This window comes from Diabrotica virgifera, chromosome 8 (assembly GCF_917563875.1).
Source record: "Diabrotica virgifera virgifera chromosome 8, PGI_DIABVI_V3a".
NCBI classification, from domain to species: Eukaryota; Metazoa; Arthropoda; class Insecta; order Coleoptera; family Chrysomelidae; genus Diabrotica; species Diabrotica virgifera.
In genome coordinates this window covers 72,711,034-72,730,574 of record NC_065450.1, presented here as the reverse complement: position 1 = coordinate 72,730,574, position 19,541 = coordinate 72,711,034, and the positions used below count along the sequence as shown (strand labels likewise).

Here is a 19,541-nt window from a genome sequence, read left to right as displayed (position 1 = left end):
GAGATGACCTGAAGAAACACACTTGGTCAAAATGGATGCAAATTTCCCAAGATAGAGAGGCATGGAAGAAGAAAGAGGAGGCCTATATCCAAGGATGGATGTTTAGGGCTGATTAGATAGATAGATAGATATTTGGATAATCAACAATAACCTTGTTGGAATATTTGCAATGAATGACAATGAAATTTATCATAAATGTCCTGCATTTTCAAAAAAGATGAGGTTAAATTTTCAAGAGGTCAACAAATAACTATGATCCCTCCATAGTTATTTGTTGACCTCTTGAAAATTTAACCTCACCTTTTTTGAAAATGCAGGACATTTATGATAAATTTCACTCATCTGGAATCTCCCCATCTTCCAATTCAATCCACTGTTGTCTATTTTGCGCCACCTGTTTCCAGTTGTGTCCTCCAAACTTCTTTATGTCATCGACCCATCTCATTTGTGGCCTTCCTCTACTTCTTCTTATAAACCACGGTCTCCATTGTTGTAGTTCGTGATTCCATCTTTTATCCTTCAGTCGGGAATTGCGTCCTGCGAAGCTCCATTTTAGTTTGGCAGCATGTTCTCCTGCGTCTTTTACTTTGGTTTTGCTTCTAATCCATGTATTTGTTTTTTTGTCTATGAGCCTCACCCCGAGCATTGATCTTTCCATCGCTCTCTGTGCCTTTACTATTTTATCCATATTGGCCTTGGTGAGTGTCCACGTCTGTGAACCATACGTAAGTATAGGGAGGATACACTGATCATAAACTCTGGTTCTCAAATATTGTTCTATTTTAGTGTTTTTCAAGATCCAACTCAGTTTTCGAAATCCTGCCCACGCTAACCTTATTCTTTTAGTAATTTCGGCAGTTTGATTTTCTTTGTTAACTTTCATTATCTGTCGGTGTATTCGTCATTACTTTTGTTTTTTCCAAGTTCATCTTAAGATCTACTTTTTCCGAAGCTTGAAATAGTTGCGTCATCATGGTCTGTAATTCTTCGAAACTTGTAGCGAATATTATAATGTCTTTGAACACGTCTTCAGGTCTAAGTTTGAACAGCTTTGGTGAAATAACGTCTCCCTGGCGAACTTCTCTGTTGATTGCTATAGCTTTGGTTTTCTCATCTATTTGTATTTTCATTGCAGCTTTCTTATAAATATTATGTATGAGCATTCTGTATCGAGAATCTATCCTGCAGTTGTTCATATCTCTCTCTATTGCCCAAAGTTCTATGGAGTCGAATGCCTTTTCATAATCAACGAAACCAATGTATAAGTTCAAGTGATATTCATTGGCTTTCTCTATTAGCGTTCTGACTGTAAGAAGATGATCCACTGTACTGTAACCCTTTCGGAATCCTGTGTGCTCTACCGGTTGATAGCTATCAAGCTTCGACGATAACCTATTAGTTATTACTCTCATAAACAGTTTGTACATTTGGGACAACAACGAAATTGGCCTATAGTTCTTCAGATCTCCCCTGTCTCCTTTTTTTTAAGAGAATTATTGTCAAACTTTCTTTCCAAACATCTGGGACTTCCACTTTGTGAAGGCATTCGTTGAAAAGATTTTTCAATTCTTAGAGAACAATTTCACTACCGTGCTTTAACATTTCGGCAAGTAGTCCATCTGGGCCCGGAGCCTTATTGTTCTTTAGTTGTGCCATAGCTTGTTTTATTTCGAAGGATTCTATATTAGGGAGTACTTCTGAGTTGACATTTATTATCTTTTTCTTAAGATTTTGTTCTTTTCTCTTGTTTCTTTTCCATCTTGATCTTTTGATGAGATTATTAGAGGCTTTCCTATTATACTCATCCAGCGTAGTAAAATCCGATATCAAACGAAGAATACTAAATGTAGGATCTGAAACACTACCAGAAATTACCAACAAGGAAGTTGTAAATGCCTTGAAACAAATGAAAAATGGAAAGTCTCCTGGAGACGGCGGAATAACAAAAGAGATGATTACAGCTGGAGGTCAAATTACTTTGGAGGCAGTTAAAATACTGATGAACAAGTGCCTTTTTGGGGGTGCTATTCCAACCTCTTGGCAAAATGCGCAGGTACTTTTATTACACAAGAAAGGAGACCAACACACACTCAAAAATTACAGACCAATAAGCCTGTTACCACGTCCATACAAATTGCTTACGAAGATTACCAACAGACTATCAAATAAATTCGATACTTACCAACAGGGGCGTAACAGAGGCCCCCGCAGCATGAAGTTTGCGGGGGGCCCAGTCGATCTGGGGCTCCATCTTGTCGTCTGATAATATGTAAAAATCTGTTATTGGTATATTATTTTACGTTGTGTGTTTAAATTTAGGAAAGTAAATTATAAATAGGCATGTTCGGCAAGTGAACCATCTCATATCTATAAACTTAATCTTTTCCGGTCTCACGAATTTTTATGGTAACGGCAATAAACTATATTGCTTTGTACGTGACCATTGAAAGATTTGAGAATTGCAATTTGCCGAATTTCAAAACAATATTTCTAAATCTAGAAATGGGTTTTCTCTTTACATTTAGTATTTCGATACAATTATCGGAGGCGTAACAGGGGCCCCCGTACCATGGAATATCAATATATTGCGTCGTCTTCATAACCGAGTATTTTTACTTTCTTGTTTCCCACTCTGTATCCTCTTCCTTTGTTGATGCTGTTGGCGATTTCATTCATGATTAAAGTGAAGAGAATTGGGCTCAATGAGTCCCTTGCCTTATTCCGCTGCCTATGCCTATAGATTCTGTAAGTTGTCCATCTATTCTACAGGAACTTCTTTATTATACAGAAGTTTTCAAAAAAATATTTTTAGCAAAAATGTAGTTTATAAAAAACAAAAAAATGGTCTATTCATAAAGTAAATCGACACAGTAAAAGCAACGTTAAAGCTCATGAAAAACTGTTCTTATTCGTCCAATTCCAAATCGAATATTTCAACGTAAAATAACCAAAATAAAGCACTTTTCGGGGAAAACTTTTTAAATGTGTAAAAAAGCTTTATTTTTTATAAAAGTATCTAGGATCAAAACTAATCGAGTTAAGCTCAAAATAAAGTTGGCCAACTTTTTTTGGTAAAAAAAATCGTGTAAAATTTCCCCTGTTTAGCACTTTAAATAAAATTATTAGTTAGCGCTTTACCATTTACTTTATATATGTATTGTTTTTATGATCTGTAAGTTTGACCTGTTCAAAGTTTTTATTTTTGAAAAAAATTGGTTTTTTAGTAGGAAAGGTTTTTTTTGGAAAAATGCCCTTTTTCAAAATAACTTAAAAAGGATTAGTGAAACAAAAAATCTCAAATAGGAAAGAAATGTAGGTTTTGCTTTTATAAACATTATGGTTTTATTTTGTTATTAACACAAAAATTGGTTAAGATATGGCTGTTCAAAATTTGCATACACTCGTGATTAGTGACTCATTAATTATTCAAAAATAAGGTCTTTGGACCAGTGAAACTTACAGATCATATAAAAAAGTTAAGTAATTTGTAAAGCGGTAATGATTAGTTTAATTTGAGGTGCTAAATAGGGGGGAGACTTTCACGATTTTTTACCAAAACAAGGGGTTAACTTTATTTTGAGTGTAACCCGCTTAGTTTTGATGCTAGAAACTTTTATAAGAAATAAAGATAAAGCTTTTCTTAAAAAATTTTCAATGAATTTTTCCCGAAAAGTGCTTTACTTTTTGGTTATTTCACGTTGAAATATTCGATTTGGAATTTGAAGAATAAGAAGATTTTTTCATAAGTCACAACTTTGTTTTTAGTGGGTCGACACACATCATTTTTTTATAAGCTACGTTTTTGCTAAAAATATCTTTTAGATCAAATTCTTTTTGAGTTATTTGCGAAAGACCGCTTGAAAACGTGGTTTTCTTGTTGAACAATAAAAATTTTTACTCGCAAATAATTTAAAAAGTATTGACTTGATCACTTCGGTGGTGACACTGAAAATTACACGGAATCTCCGTATTTCACGGTCATTTACTAGGCTATTACATACACGTTTTTGTTACACAAGTCGTATTTAGTAACTTTTTAAAGAGGGCCCCATTTCCAATTCTGCGGGGGCCCCGACGGAGTTTGTTACGCCACTGCTTACCAACCTGTTGAACAAGCGGGATTCCGCAAAGGTTATAGTACCATAGAACACCAACAGACAATAAGGACACTTATCTAAAAGTGTAACAAATACAATGAACCTCTTTTGGCACTTGTGGATTACAATAAGACATTCGATTCCATAGAACGCTGGGCCGTATTAGACGGAATGAATAACGCAAGGATTGATTCCAGATATAAAATACTCCTAAAATATACGACAATGCAACTATGCAAATAAACGTAGCAGAAGGCCTAACAACAAGAAAAATAAGAACGGAATGAGATTTGCCGATGACATAGTACTCATAAGCAACAATACAAAGGCACTGATCTGCTTGCTAAAAGAACTTAAACGAGAATCGGAGAAAATCGGTTTAAAGATGAATTTAAATAAAACAAAAGTGATGACCAATCAAAATATCAAAATCGACTTAGATAGAAGTGACATCGAAAGTGTCGAAGAGTAATTATATGTTACGGTCAATGATGTAAATTGGACATTGACGTTAATGGCCGGGCATTGTCGTGAATGCCCATTTTCCTTGGTTGTTAACGACAATGCCCGGGTATTAACGACAATAACCTTAAATATTGGCCAATGTTGTAAAAACTTAACGTAAAATTAGATTTTTCATCAATAACCGGTCAATAACGACAATGGCCAGAAGCAAATAGCCAATGTTGATAAATCGATGCCTCAGAAGCCAATCGGTGTAAGTCAATAAGTGTTTAAAATGGGATACTAAGATGTTTCTGAAAGTAGTTGCAGAAATATAAGTAGATATTAAAAACAAATAAAACATCTTTATTTATCATAATATGGGTAACATATTCATAAATACAAACAAGGAAATAATAATATTTTTATATACAGTATGGCGCAAATGAAAGGAATAAATTCGTTATTTCGTAAACCGGCGAGTTTAAGGAAAATCCCGAAACATGTCGATTTTTATTTTTAAATTATGATATTTTGGCATATATGGCATACTAGTGACGTCATCCATCTGGGTGTGATGACGTAGTCGATAATTTTTTTAAATGACAATAGGGGTCGTGTGCTACCTCATTTGAAAGGTTATTCGATTCTATATTCAGTAACATAAACACTTACATAATTAATTATAAAGGGTGTCCAAAAATTTTTTTTTTTATTAAATTATATAACAAAAAAAAAAAGAAGAATGTATGTAATTTATTTAATTCAAAATACATTTTACTGCTGTCATGAATCAGAAAAAAATGTTTATTTCACAAATAAACAATGGTTTTTCGCTTAAATTAATGTTTAAACTTCCAAGAGGCAGGTGGCTGGGGAGCTGGCTTGATCATTGAATTTCATTCTCTAGTGCTTTGTTGTTTTTTTAGCAATTGGTGTTCTCAAAATATTTTTCGCTTCTTTAATTTCACTTATTCGGCTATTGTGTTCGTCACAGTTTAAAAATGATTTATTGTGATCACGTTTTGACTTGAGTATTAAGTTTATATAATTATTAAAACGACTCCGCACATCGTTGATATCCTTGATAACACTTATTAAATAAATGTAATTTTAGTCCAGAGAAATAAGGTTTTTCTCGTGACACATCCCCCTCCAGGCCGAAACCAAATTTTTTGAGTAGTATGGACATCTATATTATTAACCTATATGTTTCCTGCAGCCGATTTTGATGATATACATAGTTATAAACAAATGAAGATCGAGAAACGGTAAATTATCGCTTTTTTCGTCTATTACCAAAAAGTTAAGCACTTTAAACAAATTTGAGAGTAAGAAACTCATAAATCGTATAAAAAACTTCAATATGGCATTCGCTAAATATGTCCAACCTTATTGGTTGCTTAGAAAATTGCAAAATAAATCATAAATATTGAGTTTTTATAAATATTCGTAACTTAGGTAAAAATTAACTTAGAATCTTCTTATTACACGGAATGCCGAGACTTCTTGTATTTAAATTATATTTTAAATTTCAAAGTAATTGGTCAAATAGTTTAAAAGTTATTTAATTTATTTTTCCCAAATTCATTTTTTTTGCAACACTATAAGCCAAAAAATTATAAGGTTAAAATAATACTTCGGACAGTTTATGAAAGAAGAACATTTATACTATTACCTTAATTAAAAATAAATGACAAAAAATAATTTTAAACAGTGTAAAATTATTTTGCAAAAACATGTCCATTTTTTGCTTATTTATAAACAATTAGAATAACTTTTTAACCGTTACCCGTAGAAAAATTATTTTTTCATGTTTAGAAAGACTGAATTTTTATACGCATTTAGAAAGAAAAACAACTGTTCTAGGACATTTAGGGACAAAGTTAGCCCCCCATTTTTTTAATTCACATGTTTTTGCAAAATTATTTTGCAATATCTATAATTATTTTTTGTCATTTTTTTTAAATTAAATTAAAACTGTAAATTTTCTTCTTTCATAAACTATCCAAAATATTACTGCAACTTCATCATTTTCTGACTTACAGTGTTGCAAAAAAAATTAATTTTGGATGAACAAATTAAATAACTTTTAAACTATTTGACCAATTGCTTTGGAATTCAGGGTATAATTTAAGCACCATAAGTCTCAGCATTCCATGTAATAAGAAGGTTCTAAGTTAATTTTTACATAAGTTATGAATATTTATATAAACTCAAAATTTATGATTTATTTGGCAATTTTCTAAGTAACCAATAAGGATAGGCATATTCAGCGAACGCCATATTGAAGTTTTTTATACGGTTTATGAGTTTATTACTCTCAAATTTGTTTAAAATGCCCAATTTTTTAGTAAGAGACGAAAAAAGCGAAAATTTACCGTTTTTTGATCTTCATTTGTTTATAACTATGTATATCATCAAAATCGGCTGCAGGAAACATATAGGTTATTATTATAGATGACCATATTACTCGAAAAATTTGGTTTCAGCCTGGAGGGGGATGTGTCACCAACACGATATTTTTTTTCCTTATTTCTCTGAACTATTTCAGCACGACTAATGCTCGTGCATTACTCGTGTAATGTAAACGAGTAATTTCAGCACGAAAACAATACACAATATACAAACATGAAGTAAACAATATAGTAAACCTACACATAACCTATCTTTTAGTCAAAATTTCAACATTGACCGATTAACAACGGGCATTGTCGACATTGGGCGGGCAATGATAGAAATGTTATCAAAAATTTAAAATTATCATCAATGTCCAGTTTCTTTGGACAATAACGTTAATATCCGGCCATTGTCGACAATGACCAATTCAACCGGCCATTGCCGATATTAGCCGGCCAATAACGTTATTGGCCGGATTTACGTCATTGTCCGTAACATATATATCTAGGTCACACGATCAAACTAGGCAAACAGAATCAAACGGCAGAGATAACTAGAAGAATCCGAATGACTTGGGCAATAGTGATGTTGATTATAGTTACTTTCGAGTATTCGTTACAAATCGTTACTTTTGTATAAAGTAATCATTTAAAGTATTCGTTTCTTTGATTACTTTTGTATTTGAGTACCGGTAATCATATCGAGAATCGCATTTCTCAGTACATATTTTGTATTATTAAGTTTATATATGATATTAAGTTTTTGTTGATAGTAATTTAGATATATTAATTTGGAACTTAAATTCGTTGATTTTGGTTTGTAGTGTATAAGAGGATAAAAATATTGATGTTGTTAATGAGTTACTTATAGAAAAACCAGGAGATTTCTGGCAAAACTAAGGGAGGAGGAGTATTAATGGTAATAAAAAAGGAGCATAAGATTTTAAAAGTAACACAACATTGTTCATCTTTTGAAATTTTGGTTGCGGATTTAAAAATTAATAACAAATTAAGTATAAAATTAATTGGAGTGTATATTCCACCAGATTGTAAATTACATGACTATGCGAATTGCTTCGAATTGTTACAAACACATATTACTGATATTAATAACACGTTTATTTTTGGCGACTTCAATATTGCAGAAATTAAAGGAACCGAAAATCTAGATTTTACTAATGGAAGTGCTAAGTTTAAAAGTATGATTGAGTTTTTAAATTTTAATTCATTTTTGCTTTATAACAATGTAAAAAACTGGCAGGGCAAAACTTTAGATCAAGTAGTAGCATCTGCAGATAATATAAATAGTTGTAAGGTATGTCAAGAGCAGTTACCGTTAGTAAAGGAAGATAGATTACATCCATCTCTGGAAATTCAACTTTCATTTACAGTATCAAGTTTTAGACAAACAGATAAGTTAGTTGGTAATAGATTTAATTTTAAAAAACAAATTTTGATTTGATGTGTGATTTGATGAGAAATATGACGTGGGAAGCTGTAACAGAGGAAATAGAGGTAGATAAAGCTCTAGATATCTTTTACTCAAAAGTACTTAATATATTTGAAGGATCTGTACCACAATATAATATTTACAAGAATTATTCTAATTTTCCGAAATGGTTTACGCCTGATATCAAAAAGTTGCTCAAACAAAAAAATAATTTTAGAAAGTTAAGACATGTTTCAATTTATTTTAACTATCAATTTATAGAGACCAGAAAAAAACTGAAATCATTAATTAACATAGAGCACAGGAAATATATACGGCAAATTGAGGAAAATATAGAAAATGAGTTTAACAATTTCTGGAATTTCATTAATAATAAGAATTCTAAGTCTAATCAAACAGAAATATTTTATTTTGGGGGTAAAGAAATAAATCAGAGTGATACTGCTAATGAGTTTGCGAAATATTTTGAATCTGTTTATTCTACCGACATTTCCAGCTATAACACTAATTTTACAAATATTATTAGTAATAACAATGTTTTGAATTTACCATCAATAACAAGCGTAGATTATGATAATGCAGTCAAAAAGCTGAAACCAAAGAAAGCTGCCGGTATAGATGGCATCCCCCCGTATATTTTAAAGGTATGCCAAGAGTGGTTAAAGTTACCATTATTACATATTTTTAATCTAATAATAACTTATTCAAAATTTCCAGAAAAATGGAAACTATCTTCAATTACTCCAATATTTAAGGCGGGTAACAAAAGAGATATTGAAAATTATAGAGGAGTCGCTATTATGTGTGCTCCATCAAAAATTTTCGAACAAATATTGCATGCTCATGTATAAATCACGTCAAAAATAGTATTAATGATCATCAACATGGTTTTATGTCGGGTCGCTCGATAAACACAAGTTTTATTTCATTCACCGAGTCTGCAAACAATGCGTTAGAAAAACAATTGCAATTGGATGTAGTGTATACGGATTTCGAAAAAGCCTTTGATAAAGTAAAACACGATGTTCTTTTAAGAAAGTTATGTAATTTTGGCTTATCTGATAATCTAATAAAGTTATTTAAAAGTTATTTGCAGAATAGGAGTTTTGTTGTAAAACACAATGGAAATACTTCTGGTAAATTTAAGGCTAACTCGGGAGTACCACAAGGGTCTAATCTTGGACCACTTTTGTTCTTAATGTTTATAAATGATTTAGCAAACGTCATCCAGTATTCAGATTACTTATTATTTGCAGATGATTTTAAGTTATTCAAAATAATTCAAACTGTTAGGGATTGCGTAATGATTCAAAGGGATATTGAGAACATTTTATTATGGGGTGACAATAATAAGATCAAATTCAATATAAATAAGTGCTACGTTATGTATATTACCCGTAAAAGAGAACCAATAGTATTTGATTATTTAATAGGACTGAATGTTTTAAAAAGGACCAGTGAGGTCAAGGATTTGGGTTTGATTTATAATAATCAACTGTCATTTGCTACACATATTGGTAAAGCTGCAAAACGAGCGAACCGTATGCTGGGTTTTATATGTCGACAAACTTGCGATTTTACTAGTATTAAGGGTATAAAAATATTATATAATACTTTAGTTAGACCAATATTAGAATTTGGTTCCATTATTTGGGGACAACAACCTCAAGTACATTTAGAGGCACTAGAAAAAGTTCAGAATAAGTTTCTTCGTTATTTGTATTTCAAAAAACATCATCGATGGCCTGATTATGGAACCATAAGATCAACCATGCTAAGGGAAGAATTTGAAGTTTTGTCTTTGACTAGTAGGCGCAAATTTGTAATGGCAATGATTTTATATAAAATAATTAATAATATTTCAGGTACAATTGATTTACGAATGCGGATACCATTTAATGTTCCTCGAAAAGCAACGAGATATCAGTTGTTGTTTGGAAAAATAAGAACATCTGTTTGCTCTCCTCTAGAGGCCATGTTGAAACTAGCGAACAATATAAATTTAGTAAAAAACATTGATTTTACAATGTCAGTTGGTTGCTATAGACGTATAGTGCAAGAGCACTTTAAACTAGTAGATGGATAATAGATATCATTAGTCTAGCTGTTTTTGTGTTAAAGTCTTCTATATCTGCCTATCAATAGTTGTGCTAATGACTGTATATATTAGTTATATTTGTTATATAAAGTTTATGATTATAACTGTCCATGTAAAAAGGTTTTAGGACCTGTTTGGATTTTTATAAATAAATAAATAAATAAATAAATTAGTATTAGTAGGATACTTTGATTACTATGATTACTCTTGTATTTGAGTACCGGTAATCATATCGAGAATCGCATTTCTCAGTACATATTTTGTATTAGTATTAGTAGGATACTTTGATTAGGTACTATGATTACTCTTGTATTTGAGTACCGGTAATCATATCGAGAATCGCATTTCTCAGTATTTCGTATAAATATAAGATCCGATATAACGACCTTCAACGATCAATTTAATGAATAGAAATTAAATGATATGTAATTGTTCTATCATTGCTGCCCACAATATCAATAATCTCGAGTAATCTGTTTACATCAATTCAGTGCCAAAAATAAACCCTCGAAACTCTAGATGACGTACCTTAGCAGTAACCTTGGGCACCCAGGTGCTTTGGAGGACGGTTCTGATTGGATCTTCGGAGCAAATTCATGTTCAGTCACCCCGAATACCCCGAAATAAGAAAATCTGGCCCTTAATATACTGATTTTAACATGTTTATGCATTTTCGATGCGTTTTTATACACTTTAGTATGTAATAATGCATTTTCACCTATTTTTTTATTGTAGACTTTTTTACAGACGTCATCCTAATCCTAAATACAATGCAAAAAGTTGCAAGTCTCTATGTACCTACTAAATTTAAAAATAGATTTATTTCTGTGTTTTAGTGTTCAATGCCCTGGTCTAATAAAAACAATGCCATACCTATATGTAAAATTAAAGTTGATGATCATAGTCTAGAAATATTATCATTTCTACATATTTTCCGGTAAATCTAAGCTATTTTTTTCTAGGCCTGATAAGAATAGTGTGTATTTATTATTAAAATCTAATGTGTTGCATTTTTATTTTCAAAAGAACTAACATCTGTGAAATTCTGTGAATTAATTATCTACCTCGACAAATCGTCTAGACATCTGTTTCTGGGTGCATGCTTTGTTAAATGATATACCTCCCTCTGTTTCAGCTACTTCTCAGCGCCCTGTAATCCTGTAAAACTCTTCATAGCCTTCGCCCTTCATAGATAAAATTTTAGTTAACTGTACTTGATACCGAACACTCGTGCGTGGAATACCGGTCCGACTCCGATATCAACCGATATCAACCGAGTAGATACGATACTCAAAATCAAAATAGGTACTCGTTCTGATACGATTGGTACGAAGTAACGAAGTAATCAGAGTAATCAAAGTAATCGAAGTAACGATTTACCTCTCTGTATAGTAATCGTTACTTTCGGTATTCGTAAGTAACGAGTACTTTGTAACGAATAGTTACTTTTTCAACATCACTATTAGGCAGCAGTAGAAAGACTCAGTGATGTGTAAAAAAACAAAAATATACCAATAAATCTAAAGAAAAGAGTATCAACAGTTGTATTCTACCAGTTATGAATTATGGAATGGAGACCGTGACACTTACAGAGGTATCAGCCAATAGATTGAGAACGACACAGAGGGCGATTGAACGAGCTATGTTGGGAGTATCTCTGAGGGAACATATACGAAATGAAGAAGTGCGAAGAAGGACGAAGGTGGAAGATATAATTGGAAGAATTGCTCAGATGAAATGGAACTGGGTAGGACACGTGGCACGGCAAAACAACGACAGGTAGACGAGAATCATTGTATGTACATTGGAGACCACGCGACCATAGTCGTAGTGGAGGAAGACCACAAAAACGGTGACTATTAGACGACATCAAAGCAATAGTGGGTAGAACTGGCACCAAATAGCACCAAACAGAGAAGAGTTGAGAGCTCATGGTGAGGACTTTGTCCAGGAGTGGATGCAAACAGGCTGTAACGTGGTACGTTAACCCTTAGCATTGAACACAACTTCTACGAAATAAAATATAATATAGTATATATTAGAGTACATATGATCGGCATTGACCGCTAGTGAACTATGTATGTTGTGATTTAGTATTGTATATATAAACCAACAAGAAGAAGCGACGACCCATTCAGATCAATCGATTAGTCACGCGATGAAGAAATAATACGCTAGTAGTGACATTGTTATTGTTTACACATAGTGAGAATAAAGGTATTTTATTATACATCCAATTAATCCGGGACTAAGTGCGCTATAGCTCAGCCACCAGACGTGTATTGGGATACACTGCATCTCAGTAATCATCTTATTAAGACAAATTCTTTTAATAATTAAATGTCTTTGGTAAAACAAATACGTTTGTTTATAATAAATACGATTGACCTATATTACCACATCAATGTGTCGATTTTCGATAAAAGGTCCGTTTGAAATAACAATTAGTATTCGTTATTTATAATCTAGTCGATTCAGCACTTTTACTAAACACTCTCACTTTTATTTATACCAAATAGTAAACAGGGGAATCCACTTTGAGTTCTACTTTCAGGGCGAAAAGATTAGTCATTGGTATTTGAGATCCCAACGAGTAAACATCACAGTTACTAAATAATATACCACCAGCTCTTTACCGTAGTTACTTCAACGTACCAATAAATGCATCTACAGTGAGTATTGTTACTTCATCAACCCTTAGGGTAGGGGGTAACCACCCCTCAATTATCTGAGATGGTTCAGATAAACAGGAACCATCATAGACGTATTACCAGCTCAAGGCTGAAGAAGAGTGAAAATAAAAACAATCACCGCAACAAAACACTTCGTCCTATAATATTTCTTTTTTTTTCTTAAAGTAAAATAAAACAACTAATATGCTAGTGAAAAAAAAAATATACAAAAACTTACTTCTCAAAATACGTTCTTTGTTCTCCAATATAAGAAACACCATGAATACCAGTGGACTTTGAATATTCTCTAAATAAACTTCCAAAACTTTTACAAAATGATTTTTTCCTTGAGCTCTTCTTTTCCATGTTGGAATAGGTATGCTTCCGTACCGTCACAACGGAACAAATAATATTTTTTCAGTGTCCTTGCGACATTAATTTAATTAATTGCATTTTTGTAATAAACTACCGGGTGCGTCTCTCCTATCTTTCGAGATCAAAGTGATCGGGGCAAAGAAGTTATTTATATTCCCGATATGCACACAAAATTTAATTCAGCTGTTTTAATTATACACTCCCCGACACAAAATTGCGCCACTTAAAATTTTTGATTAAGTTTTACAATTTATGTTTCTAAGGTATGCAGGTTTTAAAAATAAAAGATCAACGACGGACCAAATATTTGCCTTAAAAGGAATATAGACTACCTGATACAAACATAAAACAGTAAGTACTATATTATGCTTTGTTCATCCACTTTAAGCAGGCGTATGACACAGTAAACCGACAGCAGATGTACGAACTGATTAAAGCATTGGGGATACCAACTAAATTTGTAAGGATGGTAAAGGTGGCGATGGAAAACACAACAAACGAAATATCATGGAAACGGCATACATCCAAAAATGTACGGTTTTATCATCAGAAACTGTAGAAATTTTAGCGATTTAAGACCGATTAAACTGCTTTATCTATCGTTAGTGCGAACAAAACTAGAATATTGTAGCCAGTGTTGCCAATCGCATTTCTCTCGATTATCCGATGATCGCTCGAAAAATATCCGATTTGTCACGAAAAGGTACGCTAGGTCCACGGTTATTAGCGCTAGGTCAAAAATTATTCTATTATTAAAATCAATGTTGCCAATGTTATTCTTTTAGTCCCCTTAACAACCATCAAATAACAAAATCCGTTGTTCGTACGCCAACCAGTTGATTGTAATCAATTATCATTATGATAATTAACATAATTGATTGGTTAATTAATTATCAATTAACGTAACAATTATTAACATATTTGATTAATTAATCAATTAATCTCATAATTGTAATCAATTATGTTTTCAGCAACCCAATCAAAGTTGACATTGACAGTAATTAAATATTTGATAATGATCAGTTGATTCCACTTTCGATTAGCGTTCGAACAACCGGCCCTTTAATCTACTGGATTCTCTAGTTAGTCTGGGCTGATTATCGGAGAATAGGCCATTTTTGGGAAAAGTTATTTACCAGCAATTCTATTGCTGGAATCGAATTATAAGATCCTATATATTAATAATATAGGTATGCAAAGTCCTCAGATAGTGTGCTACTTTTTTTATAAACAAAATGGCGCCCGAAAATCGTGTTTTTTTCAATTATTGCTCTATAACTCCGAAGGTTTTAATTTTACAACAAAAACTCTCAAATAAAAATTCACAGTGATTGAATTCTGCATAGACACGTGTTTTTCCCGATCTGCTCCGATGAAACTTTTCCTCGGAAAATGCGGGTTTTCCCAACAAAATCTTTAATTTTCAAATAAAGTTTTAGATAAGTAATTATCCACCAATATTTAAATAATTTGGTGACATAAAAGCCTTCTTGGTTTAGATTATAGTTCCAGAAGCTGATGCAAATTAAACGAATATTTTAGCAACAATTCAACTGTTAATTAATAATTTACGGTCGCAATAATAACCAAAATAATTATGATACACTGATCAAACTTTGAAATCTTATAAACATGAGATGCCTTTTTAACATTTTGTCGACAAAATATAAATTTTTTATTTTTTTGCATAATCTTTAAATGTTTAAAAAAATAGTTATAAACAAATTAACGTTTCTCAGAAAGTTTTTATTATATTGTAATTTTAAAAAATAGCTAAAATGCGCGTTTCAAATATCTTGAAAATGAATGCTTTAAAACTTTTTTGCAACCATTTACAAAAAAGTTATGAAAGAGCAAAATAAACATACGATTACTACGGTGTTTATACATTTTTTTAATTCTTTCAAAGCGTAGAAGTGAGTATAATGTACAAGCTAATTATTTACAAAAAAATATCGATTATCAATTTAATGGTTATATTTTAATTAAAGATTATAAATATATTTTTTTGTAATTTACACGCGCGAAAGTAGACTAATACAGCACTGTAGCTGAAATTTTCACTCGGAGCGACGACCGGCCGCGCGAGACCTACACTTTTATAAATAATATATGCTGCGTGTCAGTCGCTTCGAGTGAACATTTTAGCTCCGACTCTGTATCAGGCCTACTTTTGCGCTAAAAATTACAAAAAAAAGTATTTTTAATCTTTGATTAAAATATAACCATTGCACTAATTTTTGACATTCTTTGTGAGTAATTAGATTGTACCATAGACTCACTTTTAAGCTTTGAAACAATTAAAACAAATTATAAACAACGGAGATATCGTATATTTACTTTGCTGTTTCATAACTTTTTTGCAAATGGTTGGAAAAATTTTTTAAAGCATTCATTTTCAAGACCTATGAAAAACCTGAGAAATGTTAATTTTTTTATAACAATTTTTTTAATCATTTAAAGATTATGCAAAAAAATGAAAAATTTATATTTTGTCGACAAAATATTAAATAGGCATCACACCTTTATAATCTTTCTAAGTTTGATCAATGTCTCATGATTATTTTGGTTGTTATTGCGACTGTAAATTTTTAATTAACAATTGAATTGTTGCTAAAATATTCGTTTGATTTTCACCGGCTTCCGAATTTATAATCTATACCAAGAAAGCTTTTATTTCACCAAGCTATATAATTATTGATAAATAATTATATTATTGGCCCAAAAAATTTATTTGAAAATTCGAGATTTTGTTGGGAAAACCCACATTTTCCGAGGAAAATTTTCGTCGGAGCAAATCGGAAAAAACATGCTTCTATGTAGAATTAAATTGGGGTGAATTTTTATTTGAGTGTTTTTGGTGTAAAGTTAAAATCTTCGGAGTTATAGAGCAATAATTGAAAAACATACGATTTTTCGGCGCCATTTTGTTTATAAAAAAAGTAGCACACTATCTGCGGACTTTGCATACCTATATTAATAATATATAGGATCTTATAATTCGATTTCAGCAATAAAATTGTTGGTAAATAAATTTTCTTTGTACTTTACTAATTAGACCAGCGTATTATAACTATTTTTTTTTTTAAATTTAAAGATTATGCAAAAAAAAGAAAAATTTTTATTTTGTCGATAAAATATTAAATAAGCATCTCATCTTTATAATCTTTATAAGTTTGATCAATGTATCATGATTATTTTGGTTATTATTGCGATCGTAAATTGTTTATTAACAATTGAATTGTTGCTAAAATATTCGTTTAATTTTCACTGGCTTCTGGAATTACAATCTATACCAAGAAAGCTTTGATGTCACTAAGTTATTTAATTATTGATTAATAAATACTTACCTAAAACTTTATTTGAAAATTAGAGTTTTTGTTAGGAAAACCCGCATTTTCCGAGGAAAATTTTCGTTGGAGCAAATCGTGAAAAACATTTCTCTATGCAGAATTTAATTGCGGTGAATTTTTGTTTGGGTGTTTTTGTTGTAAAGTTAAAATCTTCGGAGTTATAGAGAAATAATTGAAAAGAATACGATTTGTCGGCGCCATTTTGTTTATAAAAAAAGTAGCACACTATTTGCGGACTTTGCATAACTGTATTATTAATATATAGGATCTTATAATTCGATTCCAGCAATAAAATTGCTGGTAAATAACTTTTCCATGAATTTTGCTAATTAGCCCAGAGTAATTTCACAGTTTAAAAATTTTCGTTTATAGATGCAAATCTCGTATCCTAGCTGATTACCTAATTTATGTATTATATAAATACTATTTACTTACTATTATTGTATTATTCGTATTTTGTATTATCGTAAGTGTTAAATTCTAAACAAATAAATAAATATAAATATTTCATTATTTGGATCGTTATATTTATTATAATTATTTAAGTAAAAAACAAGACTTTTAAATGTTATTTTATTAAAACGTAATAACTACCTAAAACTAGGTACTGAAAAAATAAATAATAAATAAATCAATACAAAATAAACTACAGCTACATTAATAGCATAGGCGCAAAATTTCTGGTCAATGCTTTTAAAATGCATTATTTTTTTCAAGTCCTGAGAAAGCTAATAAGTATTATTTAAAAATTTAAACGCAGAATGATATATGGTACTATTACAATTTTACCTATAAAACTCTCAAATTTGCACAACACACTTTTCAAACATCGGCATCGTACTAAATGATCATTCAAAAAAATCTCAAAAATTTAATTCAAATTACAACGTCTTAAGAAATGTAATTTTTGAATACATACTTGTAGTTTTACAGAATTAATACCACTGGGATATTACTAGTTTAAAGGGATATATTACAATTTTATAGGTGTTTTTAAAGCTTATCAGATGTAATTTTTAAAATGCACTAAATTATTTTACTTTAAAAATGAAATAAATACCTTCTTTTTGAGAAAATTGAGAAAGATAAAAAATGTAATGAAACCACCGAAAAATATCAGTTAAACAAATGTTTATACAAAGTCATCAGAACGTTTTTACCCAAAATACATTTAGTAACAAGCTTAAATATAATAAAAGTCAAAAAAAATTTTTAACTCTGATACAGTATCTCTGTCTGTGTAACTTGGAACCTGTTGGAAACTTTTTTGTTATCAATTTTATGAAAAAATGTTATTCTTCATAAAATACTCTGTAAGGTATAAAATCTAAGATGCAACCATCAGATTTCAGATATTATCAATTTTCTACAAGGTACGTCAAAAATATGAGTTTTGTTCAAGAGTAAAGTATCTTAATATTTCACAATATCGAAAATTGTTATAATGCTATAATTTTTAGTTGATCTTAATTAAGAACTATGTTTTAATATTCAAGAATTATATCATTATGTTTGAAATATTGTGAACTATAAAAGTACCTACTTTACTCTAAGTACTAAGTACTAAGTACTAAGTACTAAGCGAAATTCATATTTTTTAACATACCTCGTATAAAACATGCAGAGCATTTGATGAAAAATAACTTCTCACAATAAAACACTGAAAACTTTTGTTTTCTATACTTCCACAAAATTTATTATTTACAACTAAGTGACTACAGCTGTTTCGGCAGAGTGTCTTTCTCAAGTGATATAATTTACAATGTGTTTGCCTTTTTAAGTCTCTAACTGAAGAGGTTGAGGAGTGGGGAGCTGTTTGTCTCGAGTTGGTCATTCAGAATTTTATCTGTATTTTTCAGTTTATTAATTTCTATAGAGTCTAAAAAAGATAGCTTTAGGCCTTTATTTTGGATATGCATAGATTTTGGATTTTGGATGCATTAAGACATAACGAAAATTTCCCACCCCCCGAGATAGGGTGGCAACCACCCCCAAGGTTTTAGCGTACAGCATCATAATATAGAAAATGATCCTTGGGCTATTCCTTACCTTCTGTGAACATTTCAAGTAAATCCATGCTGGACGAAAAAATTGCGAGCCAAAATGCTTCATTTCTTGGCGTAAAAGAGAAACGGAAAATACCGCCTCGCGCATTTATTGATCATTCAGGCAAAGAATACACTAACGTCGTTAGTGTATTCTTTGATTCAGGGGAAGATTTTTGGGAAACGGGGTAGTGGTAGGTAGCTACAAGATTACAATGCTTAAAAACCTCAGATACTGAACCGGCCTTGATTAAATATCTTTGTTTAGAGCCTCATTGGCCGGATACATATTTGCCAGTGTGGTAGTTAACCTCCATTAACCTTCCAATGACCAACCTTTTTTTGTTACACGGATGAACAACGGGGGTAAAAAATGACCCTAGGTCAAAAATGACCTGGAATGAATGTTTTCAGCATTTAAATCTTCATCTTACAATACATCTCGTTTTCTGATACTATTTCATCTTCTATATCATCATAAAAATCGCTATCAGTAACAATTTCCTGTAACTCAGCCTCAGTAAGATATTTGCAGGCCTAGATATCTTATATGTACACAAAATACTAAGAAACTATAATAATATACGCCAGGAAATAATAATAATGAC

General features: G+C 31.2%; 1 protein-coding gene across 1 annotated transcript in view; it reads right to left on the bottom strand.

Annotated features, from left to right (window-relative positions):
* LOC126889741 (pickpocket protein 28-like) overlaps positions 1–13,544 on the bottom strand; it is a 40,403-nt gene extending 26,859 nt beyond the window's left edge. The window contains exon 1 of the mRNA XM_050658292.1: positions 13,399–13,544. Coding sequence (XP_050514249.1) covers positions 13,399–13,526 — 128 coding nt within the window. The 5' untranslated portion in view covers positions 13,527–13,544. The remainder of the gene's footprint in view (positions 1–13,398) is intronic.
* Positions 13,545–19,541: the final 5,997 nt, after the last annotated feature.